This window comes from Pollachius pollachius (assembly GCF_949987615.1).
Source record: "Pollachius pollachius genome assembly, chromosome: 14".
In the NCBI taxonomy this organism is placed as follows: domain Eukaryota; kingdom Metazoa; phylum Chordata; class Actinopteri; order Gadiformes; family Gadidae; genus Pollachius; species Pollachius pollachius.
In genome coordinates, this window is record NC_136947.1 from 19,548,404 (window position 1) to 19,566,383 (window position 17,980).

Genomic DNA, 17,980 nt, shown 5'->3' on the forward strand with positions numbered 1-17,980 from the left:
AACTCGGAAACCGGACGAAGGGAAGCACAAATTCAATCCCCAATATTATAAATATAGTTTTAATAAAGAGAATATAATTACCGGTCAATCTGAACATGCGAACAACACCGTAAAAAAGGCTACACATACAGTCAATATGAATACAAATATTCTAATAAAAACAATGTATTCATACATAAACAGTAACAGTGGGGGAAAAGAAATGTAAATGTCAAGTAACTTTGGTTTTCTATATATCGCTTAAATTACAAAAACACACCCAAACAACAAATAAATAAATGTGGATGTAAAAAAGAGTCAAAACATACAGAAAGCACTTGTGACATAGCGTATTAGTTTGAAAAATCAGGTCATGACTAGAAAATTCCATAAAATATGCCCACGAAAGCCTCTTCCTCCTTGGTATATCTGTTGGGGAAACAACACAGAGGGATAGGGATAAGTAGTGTTGTCATTTAAAAAGGAGACATAGGAGATTAAACTGATAACTAATAATAGTGCCTGTCTGGCTCGCCGCTCCTCTCTGAGAAGAAATCAAACTGTCCAGAGCGAGGTCCAACACAAGCCTTCTTCTGCTCCATGAAGACTTCTGGGTTCTGCACAGTCAACGTATCACACAATACGTACTCTCTCTGCAAGGACAGAGTTTCCGAAAGTCACACAAAGACACACAGATGAGTATATTTAAATGATATATCAGCTAACCCAATCCCTCTCCCCACTACAGTCAAGAAAAAATGATCATCATGACGAAGCACAAAAAAAGAAAATGTTAACAATAATAACTTCTTCAAAACTTTAATAAAAGCACACACCTTTTCATTCCATGCAGTTGCACTTCTGTTGGAGGGTCCGGCCATAGCAGAGGAACCTACTGCTCTGACCACAGGCATGGAGGAGACGGACCTACAGCCATCACAACCAACGTTACCGTCAAACTCGACCAGCCAAATACACTGATTCAAAGACTTTTGACATGAGGTGGGCAATGCGTGGTAACCATTCAATTATTCCAGCCGTAATACTACTACCGCCTTCCCTTGCGTGAGTCTTGCCTTAGAGGTGTGTTGGGCCTGGTGAAGACCAAGTCAGGCTGGGTCGGACCCGAGCCTCGGGGGGGGGCTGGTGTCGGGGCAGGTCCTGATCACATGACAAGTCTGGTTGTTATCTAAGGTTGATGTCACTGGGGTGACCCACCCAGAGACACTACAAATAATAACCTCAAATGGATTAGTATCTATCATTATTGTTCTAATTATATTTAGCCTTAATATTTGCTTGTTTTGTCTGGTGCTTTTCCTTTGTTGCAACCGAATATAAATGACCTAAATAAAAAAACATCTCATTGACTAACTAACCAGAATGGAGTCCAACTCTCAGGGTGTCGTAGCCAATGGGGGGCCGGGGGCTAGCCTGGACCTCTTGTGGACGGCTGGTGGAGTGTGAGCTCTCTGGGCCATGCACTAGCAAGTCTGCCTCGCCAAAGTCATCCAACTCATCCCAGTCATCCCACTCATTTCCAAGGTCAAAGTTAACGTTGGTCAGAGCCTGTGGAGCGGAGGCGTAGCTGCTCTCCACAGCGGGACGTGACCCCGGTCCCGCCGAGGTGTTGGAGGGAGACGAGTGTGTTGTCTCTGCATATGGCCCAGGGAGGAAATTGGCATTTGCATGGGAAGCTGATTGTCTTGTCATTGATGCCCCTGGATTGGCGCACACACACACACACACACACACAGACACACACAAGTAGTCAATGTCTTAGCCAGGCTGTATAACGACTTGGAATAAGTGAACAGTGTTTAACACGTAAGTCCTTGGCTGATGATTACTTGGTAGCTGACGACTAAAGGGACCAGTGGTTTGGAGAGGAGGACTAGAGGGAGACATCTCCTCTCCAATCATCACATAGATGTCCTCCAGGTGGTCAAGGTACTCTTTGTGAGGGAGAGAGGGACAGAGAGGAGAGGGAATCAATGGATTCAAAGATTAAAGGAGTAAGAGGGGGGAAAAATATATCAGAGGAGTATTACAACATCACACATTTTAATAATTGAAATGTCATAATTAATTCATAATGTCTCGCTTCCGTTTTCCCAGCAGAAGCACCTTCCTGCCAGGCCACTTCTCCTCTGAACAGAGTTCTAGTAGAGTGGGTCTGGAGTGTGTAGGAGGGGCCTATCAGGAGATGGTGTTCCATAGAGTTTGGAAGGACCATCATGCCACCCTGCTTTACCATAGTCAGGCTCCTCTAGACCGGTGACATCGCCTTCTCTCGTCAGATCAACGACGTCAGACTGAGCTTCGTAGGGATCCGCCGAGTACCTTTCAATCAAATACAACTCAAATACATCACGTTCCCAATGCTATATGTCGTACATAAACAGGGAGTTAGTTATATCTTGTCATACGTCCAGGATCTGAGAGGTTGAATTGTTGACGTAGGTAGAGCAGGCATCGTCTCTTTGGGTTTGTAGGAGTACTGCTGCATGCTCGCAGACATGGATTGCCCACTGATCTTCATCTATGGAAAGAAAACTCATCATCAAAACTCAGCACTCAAAAATCTCAGCAGCATAACAATTGTCAACACCACGAAGATTGAATAAAAACACTGCTTGGCGGACAAGTGTCGTCATGATTCATGTGAGATCTATCGGATCTTCCTGTGTTTGACCACTAGAAGCTGTGTAGGAGATCATGACGCAAGGCATTTTCAACCAAAACACTGAGTGTCTACTAAACACAGTGTGCCTTCTACATAAAGTAGGCCAACCAAGGTCAACCTAAAAGGTCTCTTACCTTAATTTATTGACATGGTGCGTGAGTCATCACAACGTTGCTCACATTAAATTGAATGCTTGATGGACTTTAAGGGTTTATGTCAACACATTTAAGGTCATGTGTGGGGTTTGTCTACGCTAACCTTAATTAATATTTACAATTACAGGTCTTAAGTCAGAATAACCAGATGTCATTTCAGATAAATGTCAGACATGAGCCATAAGGGGCAGCATCTCCCTGGGAGCCCTGGGAGCAAGGTGGATCAAATCCTATACCAGCCGGCTGGGGGATAAGTGACATCCAGGTTATCAGGATGACAACCAGGTTTCATAATAACACCCAGGTTATCAGGATCACATCCAGGTTATCAGGAAGGATATCACCCAGGTTATCATAATAACACCCAGGTTACCAGGATCACATCCAGGTTATCAGGATATTTCTCAGGTTATCAGGATAACACCCAGGTTATCATAATAACACCAAGGTTTTCAGGGTAGGATAACAGAATGGCTACTAGCCACTAAGTTGTCATATCCTTGATAACTTTTATGCAAAAAATATATATAAAGTTGTGGATGAAGGGGATGAGTTTTGCGGTCATGAATGAGCCCTGCTTCCAGTCAGACCAGAGATCAGCCCTCACCCTGAGCCTCTTGACCGGGGTCTCTGTGAGCGTGTCACAGCGGATCCTCAGGTCACTGAGGTGGGAGGAGAAGGTAGGATCCTGGTTCAGCTGCCGCTTCTGTGCTACTGGAACGCCTACTTTACCTTTACCATGGAAGGACGCATGCACGCACACAAACACACGCACCCGCACGCGAGCACACATGCATTCAGAGACACACATTTACACAGCCATAAACACACACACATACACAACACACACATGGCAAAATGAATAAATAGAATAATACTGAGGAGCTTGAATAAAACACTCAATGCCAACTTGTGATGGTGTTGGGCTGTGGGTTTACTCACAGCATTCATGGCCACAAACGTCCTTGTTCTTACAAAAGTGGTTGCACTGTCTCTTAGCCGGATTTTGTGCAAGATCACATGCATCTGTTCAGAACAAAGAGAGAAAAGAGAATCAAACATGTGAGGCTCACTAGATTAAGACTAGGTTTTACACATTGACTAAATAATATATCTGTTCATTTATGGTATTCTATACCCTTGCCCGTATTACATGTGGTATTGTATTGCACCACTGCCTGTGGTGTGGATTGTGCTTTCACAGCAGAAGGCTTATTCTTCTCTTTAAGGTTGGGGTTGTAAGGCATCTTCTGGATCTCCCACTGGGTATGGTGAGAAGGGTTGACAGAACCCGCCTCAAACCTCCTGGCCCCAGAGTAGAAGGCATTGAACTTCTGCTGGATGTCCAGCCCCACTGTCGAAAGAAGTCATATATTTAACTTAAACATGTTGTGGATGATGGTTCTATTTGTGGCTCGATGTGATGCGTGTCTGTGGACGTTGGAGTTACGGTTTCACGTAAATAATACTTTTAATCCAAAATAAGTTTTAATAGAATGACGGTGAATGCGCCACCCATATGGTAATGACAAGGGTCACTGTGTTGGCAATGGTTTTCTGCCGTACCGTATTGAGAGCTTATCAGATTAATGCTGATCTCCTCTCCCTTGGAGCACCGCACCACCTCAACCTTCTTGGACCAGCTACCAGACTTCAGCAGCACAGAGTCCCTGTCCACACAAAGTACATGCCTGCTGAGATCCCTAGAGGGGGTCGAGTCCAGTCTCTGTTTTCTCTGAGTGCATATGCATTGTGTGTGCGTGTGGTTGTGTGTGTGTACATGTGTGTGTGTGGTGTGCGATATGGAGCGAGAGCAAAGAGAGAGAGAAAGAGAGAGAGGAGGGAGTAGGAATAAAGAGTGAGGGGGGCACAAAGAGTGAGGGGGGCACAAAGAGTCTCCCCATCAAAGGAGAGCCATATAGGCGTTCCTCTCACGTGAGTCTCTGCAGGAAGACCACTCTGTTGTCCGAGTCCCCCATGACCAGGGTGAAGTGGTGCTGGTGGTCCGGGGCCGTCTTCCTGGACAGAAGCTGCTCCAGGTTCTTCATTTTCACCGTCACCACCATCTCTGCCGTGGCACAGCTGTACCTCGGGAGCTAAGGACATAAAGTTGCCTTGAAAGAATGGTTGACGGTCCTAAGCAGTGTAATGGGTTTGGTGCGGTCGAGGCGAGTCCATGTTGTGGTACTTTTGCTGCAGTGTTCTGTGTCCTAATAAGCAGCCAGAACTTCAATGCTTATGCACAAGACGAATAGAGGTAATCCGATGGGTCAAAGCTTTTGACCACACAAAAAGAAAATGGATTTGTAATGCAATATATGAAAATTCTGGTCTCATGGATGCGGATGAATCATAATTTACCTGCTCCAAGCTCACTTCATACTTGGGGAGGTTCACCACAGATTCTTTGATTTGGTTTCCGAATGGAGGATGTCTGTTCAAAATCTGTGAAGACAAAATTAATCAGGGTGCTCATATTCACATTACAATCAGTCCTACTATTGACGTTTTGTTACATGGTAGTAATAATTTAGTGGTTGGATAAAAAAGCAGCCTTTCAACCAAAAGTAAGCTATTTTAAACTGCACTCATTATTCAATAATTAATCAGTAAGAGATACTCAGTTCAAACAGCTGACGTCATATAGCAGTGTGTCAGACCCTCTCCCCTGAATACGGTTAGATTAGGCTTGGACTGTGGTGCAAAACACAAAAAGTGTGCCTGTGGTCTAGATGACTGACCAGCTCCAGCTCCCTGGGGTGGGTGTGCTCTATTCTGCTGAAGGTGGTTAATCCAGCGTTTACCATGGCAGTGGACAGGGTGAGACCTAGAGGAACACACTGGATATTAACCATATGTCCTCAATGGGCTGCGTATTCTATCACAACTGGTAACTGGTGTTGATGACAGTGACACAGACATGCACCCACCTATTTTCTCCAGCTGTTTGGAAACGTAGGGGGAGTCCTCCCACAGTTTGGCCCTGAAACACTTAGCCAGCATCAGGGAGCTCAGCTGAGCAGAGAGCCCAAGCTTCGAGCGCTGCATCAGGAACTCTGACAGGCCTGAAAGGGGCAACACAGGTTGATACAGGGTGTCAATCATAAAAACAAACCAATACATGTGTAATGGAAATGGTAAACTATCATTAATGGGCAATTAAAAAACCTTTGAAGGACATCCAGAGTCCACATTCGAAGGATTGTATCCCTGTGACCATACGTACATTTGCTGATGCGTGTTCCGTTTCTGAAGATTTTGGCTGTATCTTGTGAAAGTCCAAACTCTTGTATTGGGATTGAGCCAAGCTGGGCCTGAATCAAACTAGAAGAGTAAGAAAAAAAATATTCAATGTTTAGTGAACAGAGAGACCAGATCCTTGGAATATAGTTAGTAAGCCAAAGCCTTCATCCTTATTTTACGATCAACAGAAATAAACCCCAAAATAAATATAACCGCAAGCGGTGATTAACGGAGTCCAAGCTAAATTAAAAGTCAAGAACACACTAATAGAAGATATATAAATATAACTGTCATATTTAAGGAAAGATGTTCCACTTATAAACCTGAACTACAGACTCATTCATATGGTCAAAATGTCTATTAATAAGCACACAACATCCAGAAAACTCAAAGCACACATTTCTCAAGTGAATTAAGGGCTTTCTTCAAAGCATATACCTGTAAAATCTTTAAAATTCTGGGGAAATTAAACATTTGTAGTCAAGAACACTAATAGAAGAAATATAAATATGACAGAGTTGATTATGAAGGAAAATGGTTAATGAAGAAGTTCCCCTTAATGCCATACTGTGTCTTGGTAGGTAGATTCTTGAAAACTAATGAGCTGGAATGTTGATTGCCTGATGAATTTCAGGTGCTGTTCAATGTTGTGTTCCTTAAATGAGTGGCAATGACAGATTGTCACATTCTGCTTGTTCATAATTCTCTAATCAGAATTCGAACTCTCAACCTAAGGATTACCAGTACACAACATTATCCCGTTGAGCCACTGACATTCCTGAACTGCATGAAGCCTCATTCACATGGTGAAAATGTCGATTGATAAGCACACAACATCAAGAAAACTCCAAGCACACATTTCACAAGAGAATTAAGGGCTTTCTTAAAAGAGTACAGATCTGAAAATTTGCACTGTCAATGGTATCCACCTGATGATAGCCGTATGGCAGTTATACAATAACAAAATGGTCAAATAGGAAAAATGGGTTGAGACTGTGGACGTTTGGCTTTTCTATGAAATTGTGGGAAAAATAAAAAATTTTAGAGCAGAAGACCAGAGTGAAAAAGATGCATCTGATTGTAGAGATTAATATGATGAAAGAATTTTGAGTCCAGGTCAATCTAGTAAGGAGAAATAAGGCTAGTTCATAATTTTTTTAAATAGTGCAACCTTTGGGTGCAGTACCACAATTTAGGTTTATGGGTAGTGGGGGGTATTGGTATCCACCTAATAACAGTCGTAAGTTTTTTTTATACATTAACAAAATGGTCATATAAGAAAAATGGGCTAACTGCTCCAACTTTATTGGCCAATATTTCTAAAATGGAACTAAGTAAAACAAATTATGTTCAATGATTTTTGTGGGGCTTGGTCTAAAGATTTTATGTGGCGATTTTGGTGAATTTTTGATTATTTTTGTAGCCTGTGAATCTTTTTATCATGTTTAGCTTTAATATGAAATTGTGGGAAAAGTAAACATTTTTAGGGCATAAGACCTGAGGTTTTATGAATGCATCTGATTCTAGAGATTAATATTCTGAAAGAATTTTGAGTCCAAGTCAATCTGGTGAGGAGAAATAAGCCTAATTCATGATTTTTTAGAATAGCGCCACCTTTGGGTTTATGGGTAGAGGGGGTTATTGGTAACCATACCTGAAAATTTCAAGAGTTTTTGACTTACGATATAGGCTGCAGTATGACTTTTACAGAATTTGAGGGGAAAAAAAAACGTTACAGAAACAATAGGGGACCAAGCAACTTTGCTGCTCGGACCCCTAATTATAGAATTATATATTTGCAATTACCAATTCACCTTCATCTCATTGGTTCGTATTTTCCCGTCCAAAGGAAACCTATTGAAAAGATAAAAGTTGGGTTAAATAGTTGGCAGTGTGTTTCTAGTCCCAAATGATACTGCCTCTGAATTTGAAGAAGCCAAACACCAGAGAACCATGTAGACCAAGCTGCTGTATCTGAACACGTTCCCACATCGTATTCGGTTGCTAGGTTGATCCCCGGCTCCTCCTAGTGTTGAGGAGTCCCTGTTCGAGACACCTCACCCTGACTGCTCATGATGAGCTGGTTGTCGCCTTGTATGGTTGACACCGCCGTGAATGTGTGCATGAATGGCTGATGATCACGCAATATTGTAAAGCGCTTTGAGTGGCCACTGGTTAGAAAAGCGATATATAAATGCAGTCCATTTACCATTTTTTCAGCAAGTCTGTTCTAAACCCATGTAGGGACGGCTCTGACCTGATGGTGACATGGTTCTTATCCTTGTTCAGCGTGTTCAGGGTTCTCTTCTCACTCACTCTCAGCTGGACGTCACTGAACTCTCTGCTCTTTGACACCAGCTCCACCTGCAATCAGAGCAAGGCATTCCAGCTGGAGACCTACACAGCCTTCAGATCCTAAAATTTCATTTATTATTAACTGAATTGAATAATAGTCCTAAATATGAGTATTATTTAGATCAATATAATAGTGATTATTATAATCCAGACCCCTCAGCATCGCGTTGGGGTCCTGCATCGACCTGTCTGGGTTTAGTTTGTGATAATGACAATGTTCATTATCTTGGTTATTACACGGCAACTACACAAAAAATATAAGAAATATTTAGATTGATTCTAAAAAAAATGTGTTGTGTCCTGTTTAATGTTGAGATAATAGGGTTGGAAATAGCATACTAAGCAATGGTCGATCATTCATAGCAGCGGCCTACTATATATAAATAACAGAGGGCTGAATAGTGTATTTCAATCAGAATGGGGTAATTCAACATGTAATAATGAGTAATAAATGACCCATTTCCCATGGTCCCTACCATCTCAGCCAGCGTCTCGTGGCCATTTACGCCGTTAAACTGCTTCATGGTGTCAAACGCCAGGCAGTACTTGGCCATCAACCGGCCAGCCTCTGGGGGCAGCACAACCAGCAGTACAAACATCACAGGTCATACATAATACCCCTTCTTCAATACGCCTTTTTGCCTTTTCTAATATGTGGGTTCACTTGATCTGTTTGCTAACCTGCTGCTTTTTCTCCATATTTAGTGTCTAATGTGTCATGTGTGCACCTCAATCATGTATAATTACCGTTTTTCATATGGTAAGAACAATCAAGAGTTCTGAGTCTGATAATGACGTAGTAACAGTCAAAACATATCAGCAACCAGGGGACACTAGGGTCCTCAGCTGTACGTTTAGGAACCCACCTGTGGGCTTGATGTTGACGTCCTCGTCCATGCTGATCAGACCAATGGAGGACAGGGACTGGAGGTTTTTCAGACACAGCTCTAAGCAAGAGAGAAGGCGCATTTGAGCCACCTCACACTACATTGAAGGTACATTCTCATCCTCACATAGGTTTGAACCTCAATGGAGAATTGTTCACAGGCCTTTGGCGTCCATCATGGAAATCAGTTCTATATGATATAAGGAATAATTTTTGAAACCAATATTAAAGCAACCAACCTAAAGGGATGTATTTCAGGTATACGACTCAACTCTTGAGATCATGTATATTTTATTACAAATTCGATATGATAATATCGATATTTAGCTCACCCTGCAGTTTCGCTTCAATTCCATTCCGATCCAGGTCGGGTGAGAAACCTACAATATGAATTAATAGACTTAAAATTAAAATACAATATTACAGGATAGAGTGGCTCATTTAGAAAAGTATGAATAAGGTGTATTTTATAGCTGTATTTAAGAGTCAAATATCTGTAGACCCAGCAATTGTCCTATTTGTAATGTCAGATCCAAGCAGTACTATGTTACAGCATAACTTCTTGGGAGGAGGGCAACGGGCCTGGGCAGAAAACCAAGGCATAGAGTTACACCATGCAATTTTGTTGACAGTCTAAACAAAACCTTTACAGACAAAGATTTACAGTTACTACTGCAGGCCCTTGTGTTTGCCAATTATACGTTTACAGATCCCCTACTCCTGCTACATGATCTGTGAAAAGAATATGAACCATAAGCAAGTGACTTCAGCTGGTCTGTCATCAGTTAAGATATGAACCTAAAGTGGTATTTGTGAGACTATCGTGTGGGACCCTGAATGTGAGCCCATTGACTGGCGGCAGGGCTTCCTTCTGGAGCCTGGTGTTGAGGGAGCTGGGCGGACCGTAGTGCTGGGGGTTCCTGAGGGCCCGGATGTACAGGAAGGTGGAGCGGATCCAGTCCAGGGCCATGCTGACGTCACTGATGGTCTGCAGGACGATCTCTGCATTCAGGTGTTCCACCAGGTGGCCGTGGAGGCTGGAGATATGAGAGGTAAGTGGTAAATGGTCTGCATTTATATAGCGCTTTCTAACTAGTGGCTACTCAAAGCGCTTTACAATATTGCTTAACATTCACCTGTTCATCCACATATTCACACGCCGACGGCGTTGTCAACCATGCAAACCGACAGCCAGCTCGTCGGGAGCAGTTGGGGTGAGGTGAGGTGGGGTGTGTTAGAGCTGGGCGATTCATCGATTTTTAATCGTAATTCGAACTAATGGTTTGAGGTTAAATATCAACATGGCAGCACGCACTAAAAAAAGTTAGTGATCAGTTTGCTTAAAGTCTGTGGCAACCATAAGCAGCAGCACATCACATATATACCAACATCTTAAACTGAGGCACGCAGCAGAGTGGGAGATGTGTGTTATTTATTTTGCTTTTGTTAATCATTCTTATTCTTCAAATAAAATCCAAACTTAAAAAAGATATATATTTTTCACTTTAACACCGGTAATCAGGTTTGGTTTGAAAAATTGGAGATTTTATTGTGTGTGTTCGTTTCTTTGAGATAGAGGAAAGGAAAAAACAGCAACCTGAAATCAGGTTAGATTGTTTTGTTACTTATACCTGCTTTCAATAATCTCCATCCCGTTCATCAGCTTCATGTACTTGTCTTTGGTATGGGTCTTGGTCATGATTACTGCAGTCGCTGACGTGTCAAACTAGTCATAAATAAATGTATACAATTACAACAGCAATAAAACAAAGTGTGTAGGTCATTACTTAAACAATAATTGATTTAATTACACATGTTAATACAACTGAATGATTGTTTCTAATTTGAGCCAAGTGACATCACCACTGTTGGAACAAGGTTTGATCTAGTGGTTTGGTTTATAGTAAAGGGGCAGTTTAAGAGTAGAACAGAGATTTCTTGTTCTCACAGCAGCACTTGGGAGTCAAAGGATATGCAACACACCAAGACATTTCTTTGTAATTATTTTTTGTTTTATGTATAATAATACACAGTAGGATCCAGCGTTTTCTTTTAGAATGTTTCCTTCATTCTAAATTCCTTCATCATTTCCATCATTAGTGGAATAATCGGTTGGTTGTGCAATGGTTTTAATAACCCTGAATCTTTGAGCTGCCAAAAGGTGAAATCTTTGGCCACAGGTTGGAAGCATGTGTTATTTTGCCTCCAAAGTCATAGCACTATACATATCATAGATGATAGCTTGAAGCTCTTGTAAGGATCTCTGTTGTGTCTCTCTACCTGTGGCCTCCCAGCTCGTCCAATCATCTGCAGCATGTCAGCCTCACTGTAGTCCTCACAGGAGCCTGACACATAGTGCATGGTGGACTTGACCACCACCAGGTGGGCCGGCAGGTTTACACCCATGGCCAGCGTGCTGGTGGTGACTGGCAGCCCGGAGAGAGAGGAGCCACAGGGAGAATGGCACTTTGTCATTTACAGGACATGGAGCTGGGAAAGTTATTGATACCAACTTTCTATTTGTCATTACTATTAGGCATTTTTTGGTTATAAATTAAATGGGATATCTCTAAATGTAATAGATGCATTAACACTTATACTTTACATTATCACAGCTTATATGGTTTACTATCAATCATTCTATATTGCTCAGTATTAACATTGTAGTAAAAATTAAGCAAATGAGTCACTAGTACGTTTCACATCTAATGTCTGGTTTGAGAACAGGGCATTGAATCCTTCTCACAGAGAACAGGCAGGTCTCCCTGGGTGAAGGCCTCCTCCACCATCTTCCTGTCTGAAACGTCCACTCCAGCGTGGTGGTACCCCACACCAAGCATCATCAGGTCTGCAGTAAAACACCCATGATACGAAATGGATTAATAATACTATAACATCCAATACTAATACGGATCTGGAGTCGTCCTTACGTTCTTGATCTTAGGTGGTTGAGTTTATATTCGTTTCTTTAAGATAACCTTTGTGCTTTTGCACAAAAAATTACAGACAGAAAATCCTCGAAAGGACTACAAAAGGATGGATTAAACACAAACTGGAGTTCATGTTGACATCATTGTCAAGAATAGCCTACCTCTCAGTTTGGAATCCAAGATGGAATTTGCATATTTCATCAGTCTGCAGAAATGTAAACAGAAACACGTTCATTATGCTGCTGTTTAACAGCAGTAATGACTTGTGTATAGTGTATACTACCTCTGCTTGTGTTCAATGCTCATTATGAATCTGGCATCCTTGGCTAGAACTGTTGCAGACTGCTGGACTCCTTTCCTGGTGGAGCAGAACTACCAGGAAACATTCAACAGAAAGTATTATTGAAAAAAGTTGAGATTTGAATATTGAATATGAAATATGCATATATATGAATATTTGATCTCATCTATGCCCAAATAAAACCAAAACAGAAAAGACCCCACCCACCACTAAAGCAGGCTTCTGGTCCGAGTAGGTCTGTATGATGTTGGCCATCTTGTAGTTGAGTGACAGGTCAAACTTGAAGTCATTCTGGTTGGGGCTGCAGGGGAAGCCCAGCACCACCTTCCTGAGCTTCACTGGCCGGTAGCTCTCGTCCATGTCCAGGTAGGAGGCCGGGCCGCTCTCGTTGCACAGCCACTCAGCCATCTGAAGGGCGTCAATTTTAAAGAAACTATATTCAGTCTAAGAAAAAGACATCAGGGATTCTTCATTGGTGATGGGGGTTTAAAATTGTTGTTACAATTTAAAACAAGGTTAATTTAATACAATGAAATATCTATCATCTATAACTATTAACTAACTTAATTTGCACAATATTTGCACTATCCCTGAAGTAATTTAACCGCTTCAATATCCCATCAAGCCTCCACTTACATCAAAGATGTTGGGTATGGTTGCTGACACGGCCACCAGCCTGACGGACAGGTCTGGCTGTGAGCGCCCTGCCGGCCGGTAAGCGTGCACTGCCTTCATCCTGCTCACCACCACCTCCAGCGTGGGCCCGCGGGTCACATCCTTCACCACGTGCACCTGGGGGGTCACATGGAGACTGGCTGTGGGCCTCTGGGATGCCATGGAGGAGCAGCAAGGGGTTAGGTTTCTAGCTCAAGTAGACGTCAGGCAGAGGTTGTTGGGCTCCAGGAACCTTTCAAAAAATCAAACCACTACCCTATCTTTGCCTGGTGAGACCCTCCAGATCTTCAGGTTTGAGATTTCGCAATGAAAATCATCCTAGCCTTCGCTGGGCAGTAATTGATTTCAAAATATGGAGCCTTATGTTGTTCAAAAGACTACAGCCTAATCAGATTGACACATCTACTCTCTTCACTATTGCTGAAGCTGTATAGCTGTAAAGCAAAAATATATTCTCCTCTGAGAAAAGGCAATCAAGAATTCCGTTAATCTCTTAACACCGTTGATCAGTACATTCTGGATCAAAAACATTTGGATTGCTCTGTAGATAACTAAAGTCTCCTCGGGAATCACAATCGGTTATTTTTATTTAGCAATGTAGGCTGCAGTGTAGGAAGACTCTTCATAAACTGAAATTCCCTCCCCTTAGCGCTGATTGGTCGTATCATGTTTACATTTTGCCCACCAACGGGATTGAGGCCAGACTGATCTGCAGAGAGAAACCCAATGAGAACTTGGATGGTCTCACGAGGACTGGGTTATTATGTATTATAGACAAGAGGGTGGTTTGTACTATGCTATTACAGTGACAAGAACTTTTACTATTTAAACATTTTAAGTTTTGACAATGAATTCAAAGACGTCTTTTATCCAAGGCCAAGGGTCCACGACCAGCGATACCATGTAGACCGACATCGATACAGATTGTCTAGTATGCACTTTGATCAGTAGGCCGAAGTGCGGTATTAGATTACATGTAAAGTATTAACCCCTGCCTGACCTCGTCGATGAGGAAGAGTCTGATAAGCTGCAGAAGACAGTTGTCTCTCCATCTCCTGCTCATACTGTCCCACTTCTCCTGAGACACATAGAAACCACATAGAATCGCTCATTTCCAATGAATAAATCTGGTGTGATTCATGGTGGTCCTGGATAACGGACTCACAATCTGTGACAAATACTCAGGATGTGAGTTTAATATTTCTCTTGCACTATTACAATACTGTGTATATGTATAAGTAGCTGTATACGCTTAATATTCAATGTAGTTATAGTATTTTACCTTCCCCCTTGTACTGCAATGTTATTTCTTCATATTTGTTCTTTATTTGTTCTAAGCCTGTTTAGGATTACTGCATTTCACTGGACTGCATGAGCATGTGACCAATAAAGACCTTGAATGTCCAATCTTTCTGTCACTCACAGGTGTCGTCATGATGATGTGGGCATCTTGGATCTCAAAGAAGTCATCAATCTCTGTGTCTCCGGTCAGCTCCATGCAGGTCAGCCCTAACGGGCCAAACTTCTGCTTCCAGTCCTCAAAGCGCTGGCTGCACAGAGCTTTGATTGGAGCCACTGGACCGGAACAAAGACAGAGCTTTAATACCGAAACAAAGGGTTTCTAGAGTTTGCAAAATTATTACAAATTAGTGTTAATGACATAAACTCATGATCTAGGCCAGTAGACCACTATTACAAAATCAGGTTCTCCTCATTCATTTCTAAGTAAGAAACAAATGTTTTTTTCAAATAATGCAAAAACCAAAACTACAATATCACTTAGGACTGCTGCTGATCCACCAATTGCAAATCATTTTTACCAAATTCGTGAAGTTTAAAATAATTCACCACAACGTGTTTCATGTTTAAATTAAATGTCCAATATGTGGCCCTTCCCTTACTTGATCTAAGTCAATAAATGCAGAAAGGATTTTTTTTTAAATTTGAAATTAAAAGATCTTTTTAACTTTATTTATGGAATTTAATTTGGTGGTGTAGCTTATATTTAAGAGTAATGTGCTAAATCAGTGCGAGAAACCAGTACAGGGAACAAAATGATTACTACAAAGATACAGTCATTCTGTCTCTAAGCATTGATCCAATTCAGATACATACAATCCATATTTACTCACTGTAGACAGCCTTGACGTCCTTCCAAGGCTCAGAGCTCTCCATCAGAAGACGGATTATTGCGAGCTCAAACAGCACCGTTTTCCCAGATCCAGTAGGTGCACACGCCACAAAGTTCTTACCTGCGTAAAGAACCTGAGAAAAGACTGGTAATGATTAATGCAGCTAAGCTTACACCACTTACATAACTCATTTCTGATAGTATGTTGATGAAGGCTTTTTGTAAATTACTTGACACAGTGTGAGAGCAATTTGACCACTGTTTGTACTTACATCATCCATAGCTTTCGACTGAACATGGTTGAAATACGGGAACTCCTTGAAAACAGATCTAAACTTTACTGCTGTTTTAGAACAATTCAGGATAGACCACCTGAAAATGTACAGTTGTTATATATTCACACAAAATTCTAAGGTGATTTATATCCACACATTTCTAAACAAGTAAAAAAGAAAGGATACAAATTTCGGAGACAGGCCGCAAGACACCCTTCCCAGTGGAGCCTGTAAAATCCACACAAAGAGATAAACATTAGTATTACAGACAAAACAACATCAATCCCAGTTGAGGTGGTTGAGTTTGACAAGGTCCACCGCCTAGTGGCCACTCAGAAAATCACAACAAAGTGGTCACTAGGTGGAGCTCACCTTGTTTCCCCTCATCAAAGCCTAACACAATGTGGCAGCTAGCTTGCTGTAGTACTGTAGTACTAGTGCTATTAGCTGCACCAGTTCAAACTAGCCTGCTGTGTTTTCAAGGTATGTCATGGTCTGTGTACGTTAGGGAGGGCAGTGTGTGGCACCTTGTATGTAGAGGGGCTGGGGAGTCATGGGGGGGACGTGTGCTCTCTTTGTGCCCATGCTCTGCATCTCCCCCACCGCCGGCTGGGGGGGGGGTCGGCTGCCACGTGCTGCAGACGAGCCCAGACAGGGGCGGGAGAAGAAGGGGGGCTCTGAGCAGAAATGGGGTGCCAACTGGAGAGCCGTCGCCGGGGGAGGAGGCTGACGACAAGGAGGAGGCAGCTCGGTCTCCAAGGCAACCAAAGGGGGGAAAGTTTGAGGCCTAGATGTTGTCTGACTGCTGATGCGGCTGCTCGTACAGCTGCCGGGGTCATCAGTGTTGGAGGGGTCGATTTGGCCGTGCAACACCTGACCCCTGGAGGGTTTAAATAAACTGTCAGGGAGTGGAAAAAGGTGAAATGGAGGGGGAAAATAAGAAGAAAATAGGCTTGCAAGAAGCTTCTTAAAGGATAAATGTCTGACCTTAGTATGCATATAACACAGCTACACAAAATGACCATGTTTGTTATAATAATACTATTTTTGTAACAGAGACATTATTAAATCTTGCCTTCTTCGTAGAGGTGTGCTTTCTCCAAATTCTTCATACAAAGCCCTTCCGTTAGCGGCTGCATGGCCATTGTCCAGAGGTGTTTCATCTCCACGTCCCTCAGAGTGGGTGAAGTTATTCTGGCCTCCCCAAAAACAGTCAGCCCCGCCCTTGTTCTCCTGACTATTCCCTGTATCTCCCTGATGGTTTTGTAGGCTCTGAGAACTGATGAATTTGGATGGGAAGGGCCCCAAGACATCTGAATGTTTAAAAGGAGACATACATTTTTATTATTTTTTTGAGAAATCTGTAAGGAAACGTATTGGCAGGTGAAATGGCTGTTGCAATAGTCGTCGGCGTGAATGTAATCATTAAGATTGACAATGTTAATTCCACTGTCTCTTTGATTGTAAATATTATCCTTGGTATGCCAAATATCCATTTATTCACATTTGGTGTATGCAAGCCTATATTCAAGCAACCATAAGCGTGTCACAAATGTAATTTATTTTACTTTAATTGTACCAGAGCTGAGGTGTTTATTGAGCCAAAGAAAAGGAACGTAACAAGAAGTACACACTGCATAAGGTTGAGAGAATCTCTGCCTCTTTCTGGATGTCCTGGGTGCATGGCATCTGAGAGGTAGATGGAGGGGCATCCAACCTCCATGAACTGGCCTCTTGGCACATTGGCTTCCTGTCAGAAAGAACAAACCAATCAAATTAAGAGAGGGGAGAGTGTATATCTTTCTGGCATTAGGGGCTGGATGAAGAAAGAAGGTGGGCCGTATTTCCTCTACTCACACTTTGTGGACGACAGGCCCTTCAAAGAAGAGATTGTCCAGGGACAAGAAGGTGTCATTGTCGTCCAACATTTTAATTGACTACGCAGGCGTAATCACATCTGAAAAAACACGGGACGTTTAGATCTTTGTCAGCGCAGTGCTGCTGAAAATGGGTAAACGATTAGTGATTACTTTCTCTTTCCACTAGCGGACACTTCCTTATTTTTTCATAACACTATGAAGAAGCTAGCTTAGTTGATCTGGCTGTTTATTAGCTGCATTTATAAGCTGTACTAACAACTGTTGTTTATTTGTGTAAATACATGACGATTGCTGATTAACACCGCTAACCCAAATTACAGAAATAAACACTTATAAACGCTGTGTATATGTATATTTTAGGTAAATGTATATTTGCCATATTTGTTTTTACCGGTTGGAGTGTGATGGTCAGTGAGTGTGGATGATTACCCCCCGCCTCGAGCACCGCCTGCTGTGGCTGCGCGAGACTTTCGCTTTCAGCGCG

At 42.2% G+C, this 17,980-nt stretch overlaps 1 protein-coding gene across 4 annotated transcripts; it reads right to left on the bottom strand.

The window, feature by feature from the left end:
• Positions 1-52: 52 nt before the first annotated feature.
• On the bottom strand, positions 53-17,938 carry hfm1 (helicase for meiosis 1). Of its 4 annotated transcripts, none has more exons than XM_079751545.1 (40): positions 17,888-17,938; positions 17,474-17,573; positions 17,251-17,366; positions 16,692-16,929; positions 16,144-16,496; positions 15,803-15,844; positions 15,614-15,684; positions 15,343-15,475; positions 14,634-14,785; positions 14,211-14,288; positions 13,172-13,327; positions 12,743-12,943; positions 12,518-12,606; positions 12,396-12,439; positions 12,051-12,152; positions 11,585-11,730; positions 10,936-11,030; positions 10,208-10,341; positions 9,637-9,684; positions 9,285-9,365; positions 8,895-8,986; positions 8,321-8,427; positions 7,870-7,917; positions 6,047-6,144; positions 5,751-5,885; positions 5,562-5,647; positions 5,182-5,265; positions 4,756-4,916; positions 4,387-4,490; positions 3,959-4,174; positions 3,763-3,846; positions 3,428-3,552; positions 2,409-2,521; positions 2,234-2,322; positions 1,830-1,934; positions 1,359-1,700; positions 1,056-1,140; positions 816-906; positions 502-632; positions 53-408 (listed from the first exon to the last, which is right to left on the bottom strand). In XM_079751545.1, the coding sequence occupies exons 2-40, from the start codon at positions 17,542-17,544 to the stop codon at positions 357-359; spliced, it is 4,698 nt and encodes a 1,565-aa protein (XP_079607671.1). In that variant the 5' UTR covers positions 17,545-17,573; positions 17,888-17,938; the 3' UTR covers positions 53-356. The 4 variants fall into 4 exon arrangements, with proteins under 4 accessions (XP_079607671.1, XP_079607670.1, XP_079607669.1 ...); XM_079751544.1 differs by having other exon boundaries at positions 3,974-4,174; positions 16,144-16,514; XM_079751543.1 differs by having other exon boundaries at positions 16,144-16,514.
• Positions 17,939-17,980: the final 42 nt, after the last annotated feature.

Coding starts and splice junctions, on each gene's coding strand:
- hfm1 (XM_079751543.1), bottom strand. CDS start 17,544: ATGTTGGACGACAATGACACCTTCTTGTCCCTGGACAATCTCTTCTTT. Junction 12,153..12,395: donor CTTGGATTCCAAACTGAGAG/GTAGGCTATTCT, acceptor GTTTTACTGCAG/ACCTGATGATGCTTGGTGTG. Junction 5,886..6,046: donor CGGAACACGCATCAGCAAAT/GTACGTATGGTC, acceptor TGCCCCTTTCAG/GCCTGTCAGAGTTCCTGATG.